Source organism: Hipposideros armiger, unplaced genomic scaffold, assembly GCF_001890085.2.
Source record: "Hipposideros armiger isolate ML-2016 unplaced genomic scaffold, ASM189008v1 scaffold_58, whole genome shotgun sequence".
In the NCBI taxonomy this organism is placed as follows: Eukaryota; Metazoa; Chordata; class Mammalia; order Chiroptera; family Hipposideridae; genus Hipposideros; species Hipposideros armiger.
Window position 1 is genome coordinate 1182879 of NW_017731408.1, and position 23255 is coordinate 1206133.

The 23255-nt window shown below is 46.0% G+C and overlaps 2 protein-coding genes across 11 annotated transcripts in view; one reads left to right on the top strand and one right to left on the bottom strand.

Annotated features, from left to right (window-relative positions):
• The window catches only part of DCLK2 (doublecortin like kinase 2), a 138373-nt gene extending 133744 nt beyond the window's left edge, over positions 1-4629 (top strand). For 4 of the 10 annotated variants that reach the window (XM_019641172.1, XM_019641174.1, XM_019641173.1 and 1 more), the window contains one exon: positions 3295-4629. In XM_019641172.1, the coding sequence (XP_019496717.1) occupies positions 3295-3522 (228 nt within the window). In that variant the 3' untranslated portion in view covers positions 3523-4629. Of the gene's footprint in view, positions 1-411; positions 555-1050; positions 1134-2035; positions 2049-3294 lie in introns of all 10 variants that reach the window. The other 6 variants (XR_002123862.1, XR_002123863.1, XR_002123861.1 and 3 more) reach the window with 5 other exon arrangements.
• A 6206-nt stretch (positions 4630-10835) lies between these two features.
• The window catches only part of LRBA (LPS responsive beige-like anchor protein), a 610319-nt gene continuing 597899 nt past the window's right edge, over positions 10836-23255 (bottom strand). The window contains exons 54-57 of the mRNA XM_019641170.1: positions 20400-20501; positions 17414-17610; positions 13516-13667; positions 10836-11987 (exon numbers count right to left, since the gene is read on the bottom strand). Coding sequence (XP_019496715.1) covers positions 11897-11987; positions 13516-13667; positions 17414-17610; positions 20400-20501 — 542 coding nt within the window. The 3' untranslated portion in view covers positions 10836-11896. The remainder of the gene's footprint in view (positions 11988-13515; positions 13668-17413; positions 17611-20399; positions 20502-23255) is intronic.

Genomic DNA, 23255 nt, shown 5'->3' on the forward strand with positions numbered 1-23255 from the left:
CCCAGGGTTTATGAGAGTTTCACCCTCATTTCCTGGGTCGCCTGTTGACTCAGGGTCCAGATAGGAATTTCTGGCCTAAGGACTGTGTGTGGCCTGCTGAGGTTCTAGAATGATCTGGCCCTTCTGCCATATGGCCCAATAATGGCTCTGTTCTGGATAATGGCATTTAGACACCCCCCCAGACAGAACCATGGTTGACAAATGGCATTTTTCCATTTGTGGATGGAGTTCCACAGTCAAATTTCAAACTCCTGAAATTTAACTGGGTGTTTCCATGAATGAATGATCCGTTATTATTTGTAATCCCAACGATGATTGTAAACGTTCTGTGTTTACATGTATGTTCAGTTGTCATTTTGAGCATGTTGGCAGGGCTCCATCTAACCCCATGTTCCCTACACAACTCTGCAGGTTGTTAGCTCTGAGGCACTGCTGAGTGACACGATCACATTCAGTACCTACAGGAGAATTCAGTAAAGCTTGTCTCTGGAGGTACCAATTCTCCATGACCAAAAAGCTTGCCTGGGGATTTGGGCTTATCCCCAAAAGCAGTGGTGAGAAGGCCTCTGTGGCGACGTCATGCTAATCCTCACCCAACTGAGGACCTGAGCCGGGGCATGGTTGTGTGGGGGCAGCTTGCAAAGCTTCCGTGCCGTTATCCTCATCCTCTCCACCATTACCATGTCTCTGTGTGTCCTGTCCTTGGGAACAGTTTTAAATGTTTTTTTTATATTAAAAATAATCGCAAATGACCCTCCTTGGGATTTGTATGCTCTCACAAGGAGAATGTATGTGAGGCCAAAATGGTTTCCTACAGATGCAAATGGTAGTGGAAATCACGTAGACCTGTTTGAGGCGGGCTCCTCAGATGACTATTGTGTAACGTACCGACGGACCCTTGCTGTTGACTGTCACCCCTAGTGCTCTCTCTCCACCTTAGCTCCCCAAAATTGGTGCCTGGGGCTCCGGAGAGAAAATTATAGTCTAGGAATGGTAAATCACAGTGAAAGAAAGTCAAGTTGATGCTGTTGTCTGCGTTTTATTTGACAGTTTGATTTGACAGTTTGAGAGACACGTCAGAATTTCACTCTTTACCCAGTTGAGACTATGGGGAAGCCTGAAGCAGAATTCTGGTATTCAACACGCTTTGCTTAATCGGAGCAGCTTCTAATTCTCAGCCCCTCTTAAATATGCATGCTTGTTTCAGACTTCTGACACCAGCATCCAGCTCTTAGCTTCTTGTCGATGTGGGTCGCCTGTACCTACTGACATCCTTTCTGACCAGCCAAGCACACCCTTGGAAAGCTTCAAACGTTTCTCAGCTTGCCTTTTCCTTCGCAGATCAAAAGCTGGCAGATCCAAAGCTGGGCAGAGTATAGGAGGAAGCCTCCAGCAGTTGTGATAAATGCTATCTCTCACTCAGGTGAAAAGGCACCTTTTTGTGAGTGACAGCATAAGATGGGTACCTTTGTGAAGAAAGGCTTTGTTTCTCTTGCTCCCACTACATTTGCAAAGATGCGTTTTTATCAGTAAGACCATGTAGCGTCAGCTAGCCTTTGGGATAAGAGAAGAGAATTATATTGGGTGAGATTTTGGTTTAGGACAGGCCTGTCGTTTTGGATTGCACTTGCGTTTTCTCTGACGCGCACTTAGCCTACTGAAGAAAGGGCAGACCGCCTTTACAGAGCGGGTTTATTGTCTATCCCAGCGGGCTCATTCCAGCCTCGGGGACTAGAAGGCGCCATCTTGTGGCCGAAAAGGGAATGACAGGAAACCTGGTTCTCGTGTCTTGACGTCAGAGGCCATGAATTCAAAATGTCTTGCTTTCCCCGCGTAGAGGGGATTATTCTGCTTTGGGGGTGGGGTAGCGGGGGAGGTGGGGGTGGTGATATTTGGGCATGATTTGAGCTTTAATGTAAGAGAGACAGAACTGTTTCAATCGTGTTGCTTCTGTTTAAAGTAAGTCTAGTTTCTGTCCCTGCTTCTCTCTTGCCTTCTGCCTCTCCCGCCGCCTGCATTGCTTGCCTCTGACTAGGTCCAAGGCAATGGTATGTACTAACTGTTCTGCGATGCTCTGTCGCGCAGCACACATACATGTCCTCCCGACAGGAAGAGAAAAGGAGAAATGACCGGGGAGTTGCTGACTGCTTCCGCCCAGGAGAAATTTTATGGTAGAAAAAGTGAAGGCTGCCTCTCCCCGTTTTGGGGGTTCTTACAGAGGGGTGGCTGGGCCTCCTCTCACATGCTGAGCTTGGAAGCGTGTTAAAGAGCGAGGCCGCGTTTCTGATTTGGCTGTTTCACGGTTACCTCTGCTCCAGGTCATTGAAATTGCACTTGGGAACTACCAAAACGTTGAGCTTAAGCTTGGGAGGGCCTGTGGAAAACATCCATTTGACCGTTGACACCAAGTGCCCTGAAGGCAGCCACACAAATCTGTTTTAGTCCAAGACCCTGTCCTTTATTCATAGTTTCTCAAGAATCGGTGGTCCATTTTCTCCCCCCCAGGGTAGTTAGGTTACAGAATGCCTTTCAGCTGAAGGTGCCTGAGAGCTGAAAGCTCCCCCATGTTTGTAAAACCCACTCAGATGGCAGCTGGCTGGGTCTCCCTGGACAAGCAAGAAAGACTCAGAGGACAAAAGTGGACTAGTCTAACCTCCCAGTCTCAGGTCAGAAAGCAAGGCAGTTTCCTCACATGTGTGGCTATTTCTTGCGCTCCCTGAGGAACTGAGCAGATCTAAAAGTTTGGAGGTGTGATGAGATAAAGAAGAGCAGGTGAGGGGATTGTGAAGGACCTGAAAATGGGTAATAATGTACCATCGGGTCCCCAGGGCTTTTAGAGGTTATCAGCCACATGGGTTGTCAGGGGATTACATGTTTATATGATCTATGAGAAACTTTTCCATCTGTGATGGAGAACTTTCTTTAGAAAAGCTAACCATCAAAGCCCTAGCATTCTCACAGGGTTTGCTTTATTTTCCCAGGATTCTCCTGGGCTCAAGGTCTGAGAATAGGAAGAATTAGCCAGAACTCAGGTGCAGCTCAGAGCTAGGAAAGGTTCGCCCCAGGCTGCCATCATCCAGGGCCCGCTGACCCTGAGCCGTGGGGGCAGAGGCCAGGTATATAGCCTGCTGCCTGGGGTGGGTGCTCTTAGGTTTCCGTGAGAAGAGGGGCTTCAGGTTATTTCTCCTCTTCTGTTTCTGCGTCCCGTGCATGCTGTGTGTTGCACTCTGTCGTGGTGGCTGTGCCCTGGGCCCTGGCCAGGCTGATGTGTTGTCTCCGCTGGTTTCTCCTCAGAACACGGCTCTAGATAAGGAGGGACAGATCTTCTGCAGCAAACACTGTCAGGACAGCGGCCGACCCGGGACGGAGCCCACTTCTCCAGTTCCTCCCTCCGCCGAGGAGACCCCTGTGTCCGGGGTGGCAGCCGTGGCCCCTGCCCCTCCGGAAACTCCCACACCCCCCTGCCCTTCTGCTGCCACGGGCTGTGAGCGGTCAGGGACCTGGCGCCGTCACCGTGACTGACCGTGGCAGGCGGGCCTGAGCCATGCCGCCCTCTCACGGCCGAGCCTTCCTCTGCTGACTGCTGGTGTGTCAGGTTGCTGGCATCTCCGAGGCTGCCTGGAGCCCAGGGCCCCGGCCTTGGCCTCGGGTCACACTCTGGGCTCTGCCCTCCAGTTCCTGGAGGTGTCATATGCAGTGGCAGCTTCGGTGACACACTCAGAGTGGCTTGTTTTAAATTGTCTGAGTTTCGGTTCAGTGGACATTTTACCGCGTCACCAGGAGAATGTGTCACTTTATTCCAGCATTTAGCGCATTTTTTTTATAGAAACACTTTGGATGAGCCAAGACCTCCCTCTCCTATTTAAGTAAACTCAGAGTGCCCCTTTTTTCTTACAAAGAACTTATGGTGGGGGTCCTGTGAGAGGTGACACGACGCCTTCCTCTGTTGATGGGGGTTGGAGGACTGGCTTTCCAGTGGAAGACGACACGAGCGCCTTAGAGGACAGTTGGCCACCAGACACTAACCCCCGACCTCCAGACGCGCTCTCAGGTGCCCAGAGGAGCAGCCGCCATGCAGCTTGGGGTGCTGGGCTTGCTTACAACGACACTGGGTATTTATTTGTACGCAGACCACAGGGGAAGGTCACTGTCATCCCTGTAGACATCGTTCACCCCAACTCTTCCCACATATGAATTAAAAAATGCTAATGAAGTTGTCCTTTGGGCTTTTTAATGGAAGGCCTGGCGCGTGTGGCATCACCGTGGAGGCGGTTTCTTCTCGGCACGCCAGCCGCTCCGGAGCAGGATAAACTAGGAGTGGCCACCGGTCTCGGGTCATCATCTCCTTTTCACCTGGAGCAGGCGGAAGGGGCAGCTGCAGAGACGCCAAGGCACAGGCAGGACTGGGGCGAAGGTGCCTCGCAGACACCCCACTACTGACCTTCTGGAAGGCTGCTGGCAGCTTTCCACCACCCTGCTCTTTTTAATAACTGTACATAATCAGTGTGTTTGTTTCACCTGCTCATCTTCTAAACTGGTGGGCCCCGTAGTGCATTTTCACTGTTAGATTTTTGCCCCCTACACGTGTACCCAACCTGCAATAAACTCTTCCTTATTGAGAAAAAGTAATCGGGGTGGGCAGAGGTTTCTGTGTTGTTGTTTTGCAAAGGATGTGTGATCAAAGGCCCAGGTTCCGGCAGGTGCCCGTGTGTTTCCGGGACGTGTCAGGTCCGTGGGGGAAGCGAGTGATGCGTGAGAATAACACATGGAGATGTGTCTTGGTTGAAGTTTATTTGATTACAGGTGCAGAAGCTCCTGTAGCAAAAGCACAAGAATAAAGGGACCATTGGCACAGCAGAGGGAGCCTACGGAGCCGACGTCAGGAAGGTGAGGGTTTACAGGCCACGGGGAGTCGGGGCAGCTCTTCCCGTCCGTCTGGGTCTTGTCTCTCTCTCTGTCCATCTCTGTTTTTCTCTGAGATTGTGCCGCCTCCTGTCTCTGCTTCTTTCAGTGCATTTCGGCTCATTTTCTGTTCCCTCGTAATGTCTGCTTGCCTGTGACCCTGGCCACAAGTTCTGCATCTATCCCCAACTTCTCAAGGTTGTACAACTCCAGGGCTTGAAACCGTCTACTTCGGCTCTGGATCTCTTAGTTCAGATCGCTATATGAGGTGATTATGCAATGATTTCTCTCTGGGCTGGCACTGCCCTAGCATCCAGAGGCTGGTTACAAAACGTAGATGGGCTGCTTGAGCCCACAGCTACAGCAGGAGGAGGGCAGTTTCAAAAAAAAAAAACTGTGATGGACAGGTCTAGAAAGTTCTCTTATCTCTCTCCTCACTGACTTGTTAAAGAGCCAACATTTTCGTAGCTTCCAATGGAAATGTTTTTGTTAATGGAACGGGAGAGGTACTGTAAAGGCAGGGGCTCACAAATGAAAACAGTGATGGAGCAAGGCCTCTGGCACTGGTGAGCGCCTGAAACCTGACCCCCTTCCCCTAAACTGTGAGGTTCAAAGACATTTGCTAGAGACTTAACAAAACATGAGTGCAGTGACTGTCGCTGGTGACAGGGTGAAGGAGCGCCTCCTGTCCAGCTCATGCTGCCACCCTCGGGGCCACGCCGCGATGGCCTGGGGACAGGGTGGGGGGTGGAGGTGGCCGAGAGAAGAGAAGTAGCATGAACTAGGTCTGGCGGCAGGCCTCGCGGCTCTTTTGTCATTATCTTCATCCCACAAACACCAAGAGCAAGGTGTTAGGTGTGATGAGAGCAAACCAAGAAGTTAGGTGACATAACCCAGGTCGTAGAGTTGGCAGGAGACAGAGCCACAATGCAGTTTTAGGTTCTGCTAATGCCAGAGCCTGTGTTTTTTGGAGTTCCCTATCACCCAGGGGCAAATCAAGGCCTGGAAGTGAGTGGCCATCGGAATAACGATCCTAAATGTTGGGTTGTCGGAAAAGTCATGAGGCATTTTTACAATGAAAAACAAAAAAATACGTCATGACTTTTCCGACAACCCAATAAAAGTTCTGACACAAGCACACCGTCCATTCACCCATGCACTTTGCAAACATTTATTGAGCTCTTATTCTGTTCTCAGAATGTAAATACAGGTGCTTAATGGCTGGGTTCCTCTGCTCCTGCCCAGTGAGAATGGCATGTGCTTATTTTATGTTCATTCCTTTATTTGAGCAGGTGATCAACGTCTAAAGAAACTGACCTTTGAATAGGGTTAGTGAAAGGGAGTGGTGCCCTGCCAAAGCCATCGGGAGGTGCCTGCTGGGCTCTGCAGTTGGGCCAATTCAGTGAGTGTGTGTCTCCCTTTCTTCATAAAGGTTGCGGTGATATGGAAATATATGGATTGAAAGCATTTGGCAAAACTCTCCCAGACATTTTTTAATGGATAAGATTGTAAAATGTGAATGAGGAGATAATGAGGACAATTGAGAACAGATTAGCCATATTGAAAGACTGCTGATTAATGATGTTGTCTTAAGAGATTTCGAGAACAGTCTGCCATCTCATAGAAATATAATGTAACATTTTTGGGTAACACATTAAAAAAAAAAGAGGAACAGGTGAAATTAACGGTATATTTTATTTAACCCAGTATATCTAAATATATCCAAAGTAGTATTTCAACATGTAATCAATATAAAAAAACCAGTGGGGTATTTTATATTTTTCTTGTCCTAATTCTTTGAAATCAGGTATGTGTTGACACTTACGGTACATTTCAAGCCCTTAATAGCCACATGTGGCCACACCCGCCACACTGGGCAGCCCAGTGGAGGGGCCACAGCTCTTGGTCTTTGTTTTATTGTTGTTTTATTTCGGGCCTATGATGTGAATGGTGATGTGGAAAGAAGGCTGCTTCATTGCTTTACATGGGATGGATGGATTTAGCGTGATCTCAGCCGGTGTTAGAACACTAATTCAAGCATGTGGTATGAAATCGAAGTGTGAAGCCCTGTGGGTCTATTACAGATGTGCCGGAGGCATTGGCGGGCACTGCTTTGCATGAAAGGTCTGGGAGTGGAGAATTTCAGCCATCACTTGTTTCATTAGGTGCCAATAGAGCTGCTTACACGTCAGTATAATTACACATCTTCCACTGCGTCATGAGACGTATGTGCAGACTGTGGGCAGTTTTAGTCACGCCTTCCTGGGTATGGAGTTGCCTGGGGCCCTCGAGGTTGGGGTGCTGGTAAGAGTGGGAGGGGTTTCATGCCCTGGAAACCCAGGACTGGTGGGAAAAACTGTAGGTATTAGTGGGGAAAACGAGGGGCTCGCCTGCCAGATGTCTTGGTTCTGCAGCAGGGGGCGGGCTTATCTCAGGGGCTTTGGATGGCGGCCCGGGGTCCGTCGTCGGAAGGAGGCACGAAGGATGAGGAGTGAGAGCCGAGCTAAGGTAAGACTCTAATCCCCGAGCAGTGTAGTGACAGAATTAGCTGCTTTCTAAAGAGGTGATCATCTAGTTCTTGGAAATGCCTAGATGCTAAATAGTAACCACGAGTTTTCAGTTTACAGTCTTGCATCTGCTCTCACTCGAGCCACACCACAGCCCTGAAGCAGAGATGCTAATATCCCCACGTAAATGTGGAAACTCAGAGGGGTCAAATGCTCATCTGGACTTGCCAGAGCTAGGACTGGCCTCTCCCAGCTACCGGGGCGCCTGTCCTTATAACGGGGCTGCCCCTCCAGGTGGTCAGAGATGCTTTAGAGGGGACGTCTGTGCCCTAAAGCACAGTTGGATGGGGGTGGGGAGACACCTGGCAAAATGGTAGAAAGTCAATGCTAAGGTTATCGGAGCAGGGGGCGTGTGAGTTTTGTTAGAGGAAGAGAAATTCTGTGGAGGGAGGCTGATGTGTGCAACTCTGGTTGGTCTTGGACAGTGGGTGTTCAGGGGCCATTTGATGATAAAAGCTGCAGCCTTGAACTCACAGGCAGTTCACTGTGGGGAGGAGTTGCCGCCATTGAATGGCTGAGGGGAAGAAAGGGTCTATTTGGTACCGTGATAGTCATTTGCCCTGTCATACCCCTTCCCAAACATCGGCCCTTTCATTGGGGGTGGAGCTGGGCACCTCGGGCTCCCAGTGTGGTCAGGATGGTTTCAGCCTGCTGGGCCGAGGCGGGAGGGTCAGGCACCTGTCTGTGCTGAGGCTGAAGTTAGGTCTGGAGAATGTCTTTCCAATTAGCCAAGTCCAAAGCTACAAAGCAGCCAGCTGCTTCCTGCCAGGTCTGAGGAAATAACAAGCCTGCCCAGCAACCCTCAAATCTTGGTTTTGGCAAGGAAAAATATTCCCGAACTTCAGACAGAAAACGAATTCCCGGTTCTGGCATCTGACTGCTGAGGTCTCAGAATTCACGGGCACATTGGTAGACTGCCTTCTTCCCTTGCAGGAGCAGCCTGTCTCAGGAAGAGAGCTTGCCTGGAGGCCAAACCACCCTGACTTTCCTTAGAGAGAAATATGTGATGGCCCTTGGTGGGAGCAACCTGCATTTCCGGCTCACAGCAGTGAGGGCTGGCAGGGGCAGGTCTGTGTCATTCATAGTAGCCTTGAGGTTTTTAAATAGTGAGCTATGACTTTAGGGGACCCCAAAAAATGCATCAGGGACTCCACCTTTCAAATCTGTTGTCTAAAAAAAAATCCGAAAGGTCTGTTGCCTACTCATCTGAAAGGAAATAGAAGAGGATTAAATCTTTTAATTTTGTTATTGTATTGATTTGATATTTATGCTACAAAACAGGGCAGTAGCTAGGCTACTTTCCTTCCTCTAATGGAGGAGGGGGGACAGGAATGGCCAAGGAGAAGCACTGGCGTATTTGCTGATACACACGGCTTATGCAGATTTTGAGATTTAAGTCCTGTCCGCCTCCTTTCTGTGTGTGTGGACATGCTTTGGCCTCATGTGATGTCATGTGATGAAGGGAGGCTACGGGCCTGGTTGCTAGTCTCTGATCTAGAACACACACACGGAAGTGGCAAAGCTCCACCAAGTTCAGTGGTGGCATCCTTCCAACTGTTTAAGGACACTTCTGCTTCTTGAGGCAGAGGGAACTGTGTCATCAGTCTGCTCTGTTCTTGAGCAGTGATGGAGTGGGGCAGGACTGGCACAGAAGGACGGACCAACCCAGGTCCACAATTGGCATGGCCAGGAGCTCTTGAAATCCTATCCAGTAAAATGTATTGAGGATACCTAGTGAAAATCTCTCCCCTCAGACGCCTCTCTCTCAAGGTCTAACTGTTGTCTGCTGCTTTAACTCAACTCTATTTGCTGAAAAGGGTGCCAAGTGGATGTGCCGTCTGGCTGCAGCTATCTCCTGTGAACTTGGCCCGCACGACCTCTGCCATCACCCTGGCCTTCTGACAGCGAGGTGGAAGGACAGATGGCACCAGGTATGTGTGGGCCGGCGCCTGGGCCTTTGGCTCTGCTCTCGGAGCCCCAGGGTGTAAGTTATTGACCTCATGTTCTACGCACAGCTCTTGCGGTTCCTATGCAAGATACTTTGAATGTTCTTATCCTGTATGCTGAGAAGTGGAAGTGAAGTGTCATGTGATTTCAAGGGGCAGACTTGGGCATTTTCACAGAGTTAATTTATGAGAACATTTATTTATGGAGGTTTGCTGTACTTTGGGACTAAGATGCTCATCAAAGAGAAGTACCCACCAGTTTGTATCAGTGTGTGTGTCAGGTTTTCATCTTCTCTGTTCTCCAAGCCCCCATGCTTTCCTCCAGAGATCGGGTGGTATTTCTTAAATTATAGAGGTGACTGGTGATATCTCAGAAAGAGTCAGGAAAATCTCAATTTCTCAAGGCAATGCATTTGAAAGCCAGCCGTAAATCACTGTGCTTGACTGAACACACCGCACTTTCCACGACATCCACGCGCCGTCTGTGCCCCCGCGTTTCCCATCTGTTGTCATTCATTTGGTTTCATCCCAAACCATGTCAACTTTGACTTGTTTTCCTAGTCGGTTTACACTTATTTAAAGTAATGTTTTATTTTTATAAGGAGTGAAAATTGGATAAATGGATTTTGAATAGACTCTAACAAATACTGTACAAAATAGATTTCTATCATTAAGAAGCTCTTGTGTTGATGGCAGCTCCAATTGTTAGCTGAAAATTCAGTTAATTTTCCATAGTTCTAAGTTTTACAAACAAAGGCAGTACAGGCACAGATTTTCTTCTTCGGCTTCAAGAGGAGGTGGCTTTATTAATTTTCCTAGAGGATTGTTAAAATGGGATAGTTGCAATATCATATGCCCCACATATGACTGAGGTATTCCTGATTTTCTTCTACCATTTTCCCTGAAGTTTCCAAAGTACGAGATTACAGGTTAACACCAGTGAGGGTGTTTAACTGAGTTACCAGTAACATGGGTATTTCTTTGATTCTAAGATGTACTTTCCGTCTCCCACATTTCACCATCTATCTATCGTTCTCTTTAATGGTTTATAAAGCGATGGTGGATCCTAAATGAAAGAGTGTATAAAGTTCCTTGTTTGGTCATTTGTTAAACACAGGGTTTAGTGTTCTCATTTTCGTCCGTCTCAGTAAGAGGGCGCCACCTGCCCAGAGAAGGCCTGTGTTGCGGTTTTCATTCAACAGAGTGTCTCTCTTATTGGTTGGTGTTCAAAATCTATGAACAAGTTAGGCTTTTTATTTTATCAGTGTTGTACAATTAGAAGTGAAAAGATATTTCTAACAATTACTAATGTCATTTAATTTTTCTTTAAAACTGAGTTGTTCCATTCCAAGAGCTGAATGTGTAGAAAAGCAGCACGGGACCCCTTTAGGTAAGTTGCAAGAGAAAACAGAGATGGAAGTCAAAGTGCACAACTTACAAAGGATTTATTTGTGCATTACAGACCTTTTCTCAAATATTTTTTCACAGAATTCCACACAGCAGTCTACTAGAAAAGTAGAATTATACAACACCAAAATAACATTGTTTCTTAGTACAAATTGCTAATCAAAAGGAGGGTGAAGATAGTTGAATAACAAATAGAAGGGAAAAGGGGTGTTGCCTAACACAGCACCTGGGAGCCTCCGTGCTCAGACCTGGGTGGGGGAGGGGAGCACGAGGCAGACTCTGCCTCGTATGGGGGGCAAGTCAAACCTCAGGGGTGAGCTTTGGTACTTGCGACTTTAAAAGAAAAATGCTGTGAGACCAAGAACATTCCAATCATTTCATTTTGGTGTGCTATGAAGACGACAGATCAGGAAAACATTTTAAATATTTCACACTTGCTATAACATTAGATCCTTACGTTAACCACACAATAAAATAGCCTCCCCCAAACCATAATTTTCTAGGTCTAAAACATGCTTGAAGAAGACTATTGATAGAAACAATTCATTGAGATGTCTTAAATTACATTTACCATAATTTAAACATTACTATTTAAATCCCCCAAATTTCCGCGCTTAAGCACAATTGTTTGAAAAAATACAGGACCCAAAGTACAGCATAAAATTCCCCTATCCCAGTATTATAACCCATTTTCCCTATTGTTAAAATCATATATTTCTCAAGATTACAGATAAATGGGAATTGTTTTTTCATAATATAGCTAGAATAAATGGGTTTACTCACTCCACTGTATCTTTCCATAATTGGTGAAAATAGACTTCTCATTATGACTAAAAATATAGATTTTTTTTTAAACTACAGAACCCAGCAGCCAGTTTTCTGCTTTGCTATACCATCCCCCCACCCACCCAAAAAGTCAAGCAAAGTCTACAAAAATAGCAATTAACTTTAAAAAATATTTTGCTTCTTAAGCAAATTTAAGTTACATTCAGATGTGATAACTATTTCTAAGAGAAAGATGCTCGGGGTGCTGCCCGCCCCGCGGGGGGCAAGGCTGACGTGCAGCTGTCTCCATCAGTAGCGGGTTTGGTATTCGTGATGCCACCTGTTAAAGTCATTGTAGAAGAGAACGATGCTTCCTGAGGCCATGCCAGAAATGATGCACCTAGGAGAAGGACAGAGAGCGGGGGTTCGCAAACCTGCTTATGTCCTGGGGATCTGTTCTAAAGAAAGAACGGCCCTCCCCAAACCTACAAGGTAAATAGAAAAAATGGCCGCCAGCACTACAATGTGTGAAAACGAGGGCACATTTTTTTGATGACTAAATGCAGCCCTTAGAGTGCCGCCTCTGACACTCTACGAGGATCCCAAGCCACCGCTTGCCTTTTAATGGAAAATCTAGCCAGTACCTGTAGGGTGAGCTAAAACCGGAGCAGGCTGGATGATTTCTAACGGGCCTGGGCTGGCAAGCCCTCTCTTTTCTGTTAGGTATCAGAATCAGAAGAAAGGATCACAAGCTCACAGCAGGTGCTGGTGGCGGAAGCAGCAAGCCATCAGTGACAGAGTTCTGACAGGTAGATAACTAAGCGGCTGCTGAAGCCATCACTCCAGAGGGGAGCTGCTCTCCGCACAGCCTGATGTCTCAGACCTTTCTCTGTATGGTTTGGCTAAGACCAGGCCTTAGAAGTCATATTCAATATCCTTTCCACAACCTCAGATCAAAATTAGGAACTAAAATGTGTCACTCCACAAAAATAACCAAAGACAAAAGAAGGCAGAAATAAAGGACAAAGAAGCTCTAAGAGAAAACAAATACTAGTAAAATGGCAAAGTAAGTCTCCTTATCAGTAATTACTTAAAGAGACTAAATGCTCCAATCAAAAGGCAGAAACTGGTAGAATGGATAAAAAAACATGATTAAATATATGCCGTCTACAAGAGACTCAAGTTAGATCTACAGACAAAGAGGTTGAGAGTGAAAGGATGGAAAAAGATATTCCATGCAAATAGTAATGAAAGAGCTGGCTGGCTATACTAATATTAGACAATATAGGCTTTAAGTCAAAACCTGTTATGAGAGACAAGGACACTATATAAATATAAAAAAGTTCATCAAGAAGATAATGAATTACAAACATATGCACTAAACATAATGGTGACGGTTGTATAACAATGTGAATGTACTTAATGCCCCTGAATTGTATACCAAAACAAGAGCTTAACTGGTAAATTTTTTCGTTACCACAAAAAAAAAAAAGAAAAAAAAAAGGAACTAAAATGAGTGACTGTATATTAAGAGGAAATAAGATACCAGATAAAGATTATCACCCCCAAATTTACTACTTAGGAGGTTGTTTTAGGAAAGACAGAAAATCTCTCAATGGAGTCCTCATAGACAGAGATAGGGACATTTTACATTAAACATGTTTATGGTACTTTAAGAAATGTCATATAAAGAGCTTAGCAACACCATAACTGGAGCCTGTGTCACTTAGGTCTGGTCTAATCCCGGAGACTTCCGCCTTTGTCTGCAGTGGCAATGCCATCAAAGAACCCCCACTTTTAAAAAGTATCTTGGAAACCCCAATATTCGTTGGCTTTTCGCACTGCACAGGTGCCCCCTACAGCCCAGCTCACTGACGTACATCCCGTCCTGTTTTACCACCGCCCGTAGCACCAGGACGCCGTGTTACCTCTGGTCGTGAGACAGGGCCATGGCCCGGATGCCGGCGTCGCAGCCCGGGTAGGCGAACAGCTGCCTGAGGTCGCACACCTGCCAGATCATCACCACGCCGTTATCACCGCCTGTGAGCAGGTACTGCCCGTCCCGGCTCAGCTGGATGGCCTGTGAGACAGAGCAGCGTTCAGGAGAGAGGAGGCAGGAGCGGAACCTGGGCTCTGGGCCGTGTCTGCGCGATGGCCGCTACTGCAGGGCAGGGGGAGGCGGCTGTGCGCATGGGCTCCTGAGAAACTTGTAGAAATCAGGAGTCGTACAAGACTTCTGCCGTGTTTCCAAGTCAAACGGACAGAGGTAGGCTATGCTTGAGTTTTTCTGCTTTTTTAATTCTCTCTTTTAAAGGAGGAGGTGGCAAACTCTTCCAGCTCTACAAATGCTGTTTAACTGGTGCGTGTGGTGGACTGGGACTGGCACTCCTGCAGTTGTACTGGGGACGGGCTAAGCCCTTGGGGCAGAGTGCTAGCTGACTTCATGTCCCCATAAAGCACTGCTGCATTTGGGCTGTGGCCCCTGGGAGAAGACCGACAGCGCGGGCATCTTTACGAGGCCTGTGGGATTTTACAGCAGTGGGGAAAGCAACTTGGTGGAGAACCCCAACTTCTAGGGGAATTAAACCCCAGGTTAAGCATTTTCTTCTTGCCCCACAACTGATTGGTGCCTGCCAGTGCTGAACAGGAAGTGCAGACATGGAATTTGCTTTTCAGTCTTGTAAAATGGGCCAAATGCAGGCCACCACCTGTTTTTATATGACTTTCTACATTTCTAAAGGTTGAAAAAAGTCAGAATATTTCATGACATGTTAAAATTACATGAATTCCAAATTTCGGTGCCTATACACAAGGGTTACTGGGACACAGCCACACCCATTCATTTATGGCGACTTTCACATGGAATTGCAACAGAACACAGGGCCTTCAAAGCCTAAAATATGTACTGCTGTCCCTTTACAGCAAAAGCGTGTCAGCTCCTGATAGAAAAGGTAACTTCCTACTGAGCTATTCCTATTGCCCCTCCTCCTCCTTGTCGCCCCTTCCCTCCAAACCTTCTTTTCCTAGTTTATTAAGATACACCTTTCCTTTCTTTAGCCAGGCGGCACTGGAATTCTAAAAGTTACTGCACACGCCTGTAATCTTGTGTCCACATGGACACAGTGTGGGAATGCAGATTGTGCTAGCAAGCCAGAGACAATAAATCTAACTTCTGAAAACTGATTTCACGCTGATTTACACTCAGAGTTTTAGTACAGTTGCCTTAAGCCTAATCTACCCTTTGATAATTTTTTTTAAATCATAGAAAAGTAAGGACTGCCTCATAGCCATTCAATTCACATTTATATAAATGCCAACTTTTAGCAGTGTCTTAAATATAGCTTACTTTCAAGAACATAAAAAGACATCTAAGGAATAAAACCCATGTGTGGAAGATAGTGACACAGAAGAAGTATTCTCTAAATCTTAATTAAATACAAACAGTAAGATTTTTTTCAAAGTAAGAATCAATATCCTATTCCTCCAATCATTTCGCAAATGACAATCTCTAGGGGGTATCTGGGAACTGCGGTGAAGACTAGGGCTAATAATTATTTGCTACACTTATAAAATTCAGCTGATGAAAATCCATTAACCTTCTGGTTGTGGTTCACTTGAGTTTTATACTTGAGGCTTTTTACTGGATAAGTGCTATATTAAAACATAAATTAAAACCATTAATCTTTAACTCTGTTCTACTAAAGAATCTCTAATCCTAGTTCTGTTTGGAATTACATAAAACCTTGACTTTTAGGACTTGGACATTTATCAGCACCTAAAACATTTTCGTAAGGCAGATGCCTGCCAAGGTGAAAAAATGCTTCTCAGCCTTTCTCGTGAAGGACTTGCCAAATTCCCCTGAAGGTACCGCCAGGGCCATGTTTCCTGGAGAGCACCCTACCTGCCACTCGAACCAGCATTCACAAGTTCTTAACTGCAGCATGCCTCTCAGCATCCAGGTTGGGTTGAACTAGAGATTTTAAGAGGGCCCAGAGACATGTTAGGCTCATTCTCGGAAATCCTGCGCTGCACTTGGTTTTGAGGAGTCAGGCACCAGCAGGCCAGGGGCGCTGGCTGAGCACCTCCCCCGGCAGGTAAGTGGGACTGCCTTCCTCCAGCAGGCTGCTTTGCTGTCTCCCACCTCCCTCCTTTCTTTTCTCTCCTCTGCCCTTTCCTCACCTCTCTCTCTTTCCATTCTCTTTTTTCTTCTCCTCTCCTTTCTCCCCTCCTGTTCTCCTCTCTTTCTTTCCACGTTCTCTCCTCTGCCTCCCTCCCAGGCAAGCTCAGTAATCACACAGGTGCCACCACTTACAAGTTGGTATGATAAAGTGCTGGGGAAAAGCAATGGATTGTTTAAGCCTAAAATCCGGTGGGAAATATTAGAGGCGGGGGAGGGGGGGGCAAGTGGGCACGAAAGTCTGCAGAAAGCCCCCAACACGGCCTCGAGGAACTTCCCAGAGCCCTTGGTACTGACATGCCACAGAAACTGTTTTAGCCGGCAAGGGATTTCAAATTCCTTTACAGATTTATTAGTGTAGCTGACAATATAATCACAACTCAAAGTGACAGGTCATCAACATTATTACTGGAAAGAAAAGAGGAAAGGAAAATCCTCTGATGTGCAGTTGGTTTAAATGAAGTATTATGGGGAAGAAGGGAAAAATAAAAGCAGAGGGAGTGCCTTTGTGGTGGCGGCTGTCAGAACGCAGGGGGAGAGGAGAGAGCCGCTCACTGAATTAAGAAATCGATCCCCGATAGAGAAGCGGCAAGTGCCCCGAGTTCATCATTGTAATCTATATGTTGGGGTTTCATTCCTTAATAGTACCTGACCCCTGTATTTACCTGAGAGAAGGGGGTGATCAGACCAGATCTGGGAGAATTTATGCCATCTATATGCACTAGGTGAGGAATCGCAAGGGTTAAAATGTCCAGCCTAGCTTAAAGCCAAGCCAGAGCGCAGAGGCATCTGCGAACCTCTTCCCACCCCCATCACGTCCTGGGTTCCCCCTCACTGGACACAATTCACATGCACTCCCAGCCCCATCCTGGAAATTGAGAGGGCACCACAGATTCATTTTACCTTAACCTGCACCAAGTAGTTTGGAGGCGAGACAGGAGGGGTCTGGAAAACAGCCTCTCCAAAGAGTAATCCCTCCTCTTTTCTTTAACCTCTGACACTAACAGAGCCCAGTCTTGAAAAGCAAGCGAGGCCCTGGAAGGTGCACCAGCATGGCCATTTCTTGTATACCACAGGGAAAACGTGTCTGCCTAATTCACATCATACTCTGAAGCCCAACTCTCTCAACGTGGCAAGTGTGGGTCTTATTATCCATGAAAAAGTAAAGTCTGAAACTAGATGCCAATCCTAAATAGTCATAGCCTCACCATCCACCTGTAAAGAGGAAACCGGCTGTAAAGAGACAGCTCTAGGTGTTCTCTGTTGCATTATTTTAGCTCTGCTACTCAGAAAACAGCAATGCCCAGTTAACTTTCTTAGACACAAAACAAGCGGAGCAGGGCCACTGAGCGCCACCCAGAATGGCTTCTCAAGCCCTTAACAAACGTCTTCTGCTCAAGGTTCACCCTGCGCCTCCCTGGGTGATGTCATGCACAGAACGTTATGGCTGAGCGATGCGATTGGCACAGCTGGGACCTGCCATGACCAGCGAGGTATACGAGCCTCATCCAAGTGCTACCTGACAATTGGTTTTTTTTTCGGCATGGAAAAGAGACTCTGCAACTCAACAGAGGTTTCTCCCTCCTCGCTTCTCACCCTTTGTGGTGAGATAAAACTCTCGAACGCTGCCAAGTCTGTAAGGCACTCACCCTTATGTTATCGTCTGTTTCCATGGTAGCCTGGAGTTTTCCATTCACGCTGAATGTACAGAAGAAGCCATTGTCGTAGAATATGACACAGTGGCCCTCTCTTGAAGCCTGAATGAGCTTTGGTTTCAGGCAGGTTTCAGGACCCTCCAAAGTCCTTAACAAGTCTCCATTCATGGAATGTATGAGACATGGTCCTTCTGAGAAACAAGAAACAAAAGGCGAAATTATTTTTTTTAATGGGAACAGAGAGGTGTGGTCTGAATCATGAGCACAGATCAAACAGGATTACAGTTGTAGGGAGCCTCAAAAATTATACATCGTAAGTAATTTTGCAGAATGTCTTCTGCGTGCTGGTCAGATCTTACCTTTCACTTGGAACAGGAGAAAGCTGAGTCATATGTTCAAGTTCACTTCAAGAGACAGGAAGTTACCTTATGAAATTCATTATTATACCAAGAGATAACTAAAAACTGGAGGAATTTACAGGAGGAATTTATAAAGGAACAGGACAAATTTCCAATCCTAGAAGAGCTTTCTGGAGGGCTGGCTGCCATCAGGCGCACTACGACCCTCTCCCCACATCTCACAGGGTCCCCGATGGTGGCTGCATCTGGGCCTGTGGGGCGATCTCACGAAGGCAGCCCTGAAGGCTGAAGCAGTCCTCCTCCTTGCTCGCTACTTGACATGAAAGGAGGTCCCTGGCGGTCCCCCTTCTCACCTCCCCACAGTGAGTTCACAGAGATCCTTCTCCACTTTTCCCTGATGCTCAGGTTGACATGCTTGAGGACGACAGGGGACTGCTGAACAGCCTGTACCTATCAGACCTTTTTCATTTGTAACAAGTGCCTGCTTCATGCAGAGCAAAGGAGGAGCTGGTAACCCAAACTGCTTGTGATGAGCAGGTTCTGAGAGGTGTGTGGGTCGGACAAGAGGCTAAATGGAGGATGTGCCTCTCCACTCCCCAGGCTGCACCACTCATGGCTACACGGAATTGTGACCTGTTCCCCACACGGCGACTACAGCACGCGTGCCCTTTTGAAACTAAGGCTCTCAGCTGTTTCTTGACCACTAGGGATTTGTAGGTTTTCAGTGTCCCCACATACACACAGGCAGTCTTTGTGACAGTTCCAGGACGCATGAATTTCAGTTTACTAGTCACCACACAGCGCACACCTCAGGGCCAGCTCTGCAGTCGCACACCACTATGTAACCAGCAGATGTGCATCGTGATAGGTGACCAACCACATCACCTTCAAAGTCGTCAGTGAGCGGTCACTGCATGCCCGTTGCTCAGCTCATGCACCGACAGCAAATTTAGTTGTGCTGCCTCCCTGTCTCCAGTGATAAACCCAGGTGACATTGTACAAAAAATGGACAAACAAAAGACGGTACTGGCCAAAAAGATGAAACTGCAATAAGGAAACGAAAAGTGGTAAAACTGAAAGTGACTTTGGAATCGAACATAAGTGAGGTTTTAGAAGAAAGAGCTGACTGTGGGAATGCTGACATTGCCGAGACAGGTAGAGGAAACTGGCGAAGGTGAACTTACATAAATTAGGAAACGGGTTTTAACAAAAGTGGTGGTATCCCAGGGGAAGGGATGCCAGCAAAACCCTTCACATTACAGGAACCCTAGGGGATACTGCATGACATTGAAAGCACAGAAGATAAAATGTTGAAAGCTGATCCAAAGGAGTAGGGGAACTGGTCAAGGCATAGAAAAGATTCTCGCTCCTTAAGTTATACAAAGAGAAGGCAGCAAGTGCTGTTCAAAGCACTATTGATAAGGTGTTTACAAAGAAAGAAAATACTTTCATTCTCAATGTTTCTAATGTTTTAAATTACAGTGTACTGAGTAAATGGGAGTTTTACTATTTTTTTCATGTCCGTGTGTGTGTAAAAGAATTTTTAATGTTTTGACAAAATATTTTTAAAGGCCATGGACCAATCATAAAATTGTCCATTGATTTTTAAAATCATTTTGCATGGTTTCAGCTTGCATGGTCATTTTTATGGTCCCATACCACCGGCAAAGCTAGGAAAGCCTGTAATACGAGAGGTTCACTTTACATGTCTAATTTGGATCACTTATAGTCCAAGAACTCAAGTTAGCTCAGGATGTATGAAATTACTGGGTATATGGAAGCAAAAATTCCAGTTCGTATAGAATTTCTGCTATCATTACTGCTCTTTCATTGTTTTGGCCAACTACATTTTTAAACACAACACTCTGAATGTTAATAAGTCCTGTTAGCTAGACTAAGTATTGTAGTTGGACACTCAGAGAAGGTGACTCAAATCTTGTAAGCTTCCCCATCAGAGAAATCTAAACACACGAGATGACAGTGTTCAGACCTCAGCTTAGGGCAGAGGCGGGAGATGGATAGATATTACAATGGCATAAGCCATGGAATGGAAACAGCTCTGTTCCTGGTCAGATCCTGACTTGCTGCGTGGGCTCCTGGAAAGCTTGCTTAGTGTCTTTGGCCTATAAATATGATGATGCTACTAGAACAGACCTGCATGCGGACCAGCTTAATTATCTTTCCACTCCATCCTTGGTGCCATCCTGGCTCGTGCCTGGTCCTGAGATTTGGACATTAAAACAGACTGGGTCAAGAGTTTCTGTTCAGGTGTGAGATGGACGGCAACCCAGCCAGAGTCCAGAAGAACAAATGTATATACAAAGATGTTCCCTGTTCCTTCCTCACTCTTTTGAGCAGTGATGGAAGAGTTCCATAACTGTGCTGTCCAATATGGTAGCCACTACGCACGTGCGAATACTGAGCCCCTGAAATGTGACGAGTGCCACCATGGAACTGAATTTGTAATTTTAGTTATTTGAGCTAAATAACCCCCTGTGGCTAATGGCTATCATAGCAGACAGCACCGCTTTTGAGAAAAAGGGAGCAAATTCATCTTGGGTAACCTCTTACTAGAGGATATCAAACAGCACACACATTTTATGAAAGTGCCACAGGTTTACCTTTGGATCCACTTAACACCAGGCCCAGCTCAGCACAGACTGCAGCACAAGTGATCTCATAGTCATGGCCTGTCAGAATGGCCCGCGGAGTGCTGGTCCCACCTTTAGGAAAAACCAGAAAAAGAGCAAATTAATTCAAGGTCATGTAGGGGATTACCTCCCCCTACTCTGCTTAAATAATCAACAACTTGTTCCTAATTCCCAGAATGCCTACATCTTTTATTTATAGTTTGGGAATGCGTCCAAAAATCCTATTTTAGGACTAGATCCAAACTATATGCTAGTCTGAGGACCACAAGTTGTTAAATTTCTAATCCTTACATGATTATCAAGCAGCAGTGGTTGAAACCTCAGAGTAAAATAAATCAGAAATGTGCATTATAGAATGCCTCAGATCCTTCCCAAATACAAATATAAGCCCCTTGATTAGATGATTTATGGATGCACGACTATACAAGTAGGGGCTTGCGCTCGATTCCCATTTCAAAGCGAGGCAGCTGCCTTCTCTGCTTCCCCTGCCCCGCCGGGGGCCTCTGAGACCCCTGTCATAGTGAAGACAGTCTGAAGTAGGCTGCATGGTATCTCAACGCAGCCCCTCTCTTAAGTATCTATTGTCTTTACTTTTCTTATGTATTTTCCTGGTATATAAATCTCAGAGAGTATATTTGTCTATGGTTCATTCAAAGAACAAAGGGGGGAAAAAAGAAACTCTTACATGTAGTTCTATTGAGAATGCTTGAAAATTAGGGGAGGAGGTACACAAGGACAGAGGAAGAACACCCAGATAATGGGAGCTGTTTCAGAGCATTTCCACAGGTAGAAGAAGTCATCCTGTATTTCAGTCCCAAACTGAAGAGAAAACTGGTTGGCTGATAAGGAATCCACGCCAGGGGTGGTGGCCCCAGCAGAGATAAGTAAAATAATAACGGGCTTGGTTTGTGGCTTGATTCATGCAGAACCACAAGGAGAAACGGAATTCCATATTTAGCATGAAGATTACTATTTTAAGACTAAACTAGTCCTCTGTTTTTATAGTCACTAAGGACAAAGACACAAAAAGCCTTTCTAAATGGGACTAGAGAGCAGGATTGAGTTAGCATTCCTAGGTTTCCTTGACCTGGAGTTTTATAGTATTACCGATACTGTGTAATCCAAATAGGGGCAAATGTGCCCAGAGAGGAGGTCCCTACCACCAGCTCTGGAACCCCAAGGAAAAGAAAAACTTGTTGCCCTAACCCCAGACACTGTGCTATCCTTGGAATAGTCACACACTCGGAGGAGGGAGACCTGGCAGGGAAAATCCAACAGAAACCTTGGAAAGACCCAAACATTTAACTCCAAAGCAGTGGTTTATGATGGGTCGATGGGTTCTCTGAAATGTCATGTGAAATGTATGTGTGTGTGCCTATGTTTTTCCGGGGTGATGGGGAGGGGAGGGCGCAGAGCTCTGGGACTGCAAACAGGAGGGGGGCCTCTGCTGTGAAGACGGGCCCAGTTGTCAGTGCTTTCGGCTGGCCTTGCCGGGAGCCTGCAGTTACCTCGCGTTGGGCCATTCTGCGTAATTATTACAAAGTGTTGCTGGAGTCCACAATGCACATCTGTGTCCCCACAGTGTCCTGCATGGCTCTTGGTGACTGTGGGTACTTCTGAATGAGACTTAGGGAAAGGGGCATTGTGTGGAACCCTGCACCTCACTGGCTATCCAGCTGCGGCCACACCCTGGAACTGGCAGCCATGCTTGGGGACAAAGGGAGACGGCAAAGGCCTAGGAAAAGGAGAAGGGATAAGGGGAACCTGCCTTAATTACAAAGCTTACTTGACATTTTCCAAACAAAAAATTTGTCACAAGAGCAACTTTTTTTTTTTCTTCCCTTAAAAAGTACAGAAATTTGGGGCAATTTCTAAGGAAAAAGTAAACATAATTTAAGTGGATCTGAACTACTTAATTTTCTGTTAGACATAAGCCTTGCCACAAAAATTAGAAATAGATGTTATACTTTTAAAAGTTACCAATACTTTAGCCCTAATTTGTAGTTTCGCCCTTTCCCAAGATACTCTACATTCCACAAAAATACCTACAATATTGGTTTTGAAATTTATGTCTAATTATATCTATCGACAACATTTTAAAAATCAAGAGCTAAAATCATGAAGCTCTAAGGCTTACATTCTTAGTGATTGTTCCTTTTCTGGTTTTGAAAGTGACCGCTTTACGGGAGGGTGAGATTTGTGTGTTAACTTGAATTATATTGGAATTCCTCAGTGGAAAATGGAAGGTTTGAAGGAACACTGATGGCAACTGAAGACCTCAGTGTGAGCCAACGCAAGCAGCGGTGGACGGACAACGGCAGACCCAGAGAACACTGTCACTCGAGCATGTCACTGCTAACCTTCTGTTTTCTAGATCTAAGAATATCTTCTCAGGAACACGGGGAGGAAATGAAAATGCTGCTGTCAACTGCATTTCTTTAATGTAAAAGAAATGAAATACTGAGAACTTTCTATGACTATGAAGTTAGACTGGGGGAGCTGCACGACTAACTCCATAAAGTGGGTTAACGTATAAGCATTCTTTTCTGTAAACTCACAATTAACATTGTTATAAATATGCTGTATTGCAAAATGCTAGTTTCCAATAATCCACACTGTACTAATCATTTTTCCCTCCACAAATAAGACACACACACACACACACACACACACACACACACACACACACGTAATTTCAAAAGTGGAACAAGATTTTTCTTTTCCTACTGCCTGATCTCTAAATAAAGAACCGTTCAATGCTAAAACTTTGGCTTCAAAGTTTGGCAAAACGTTCTTTAACCCAGGAAGCAGGTTAGACAGTTCAGG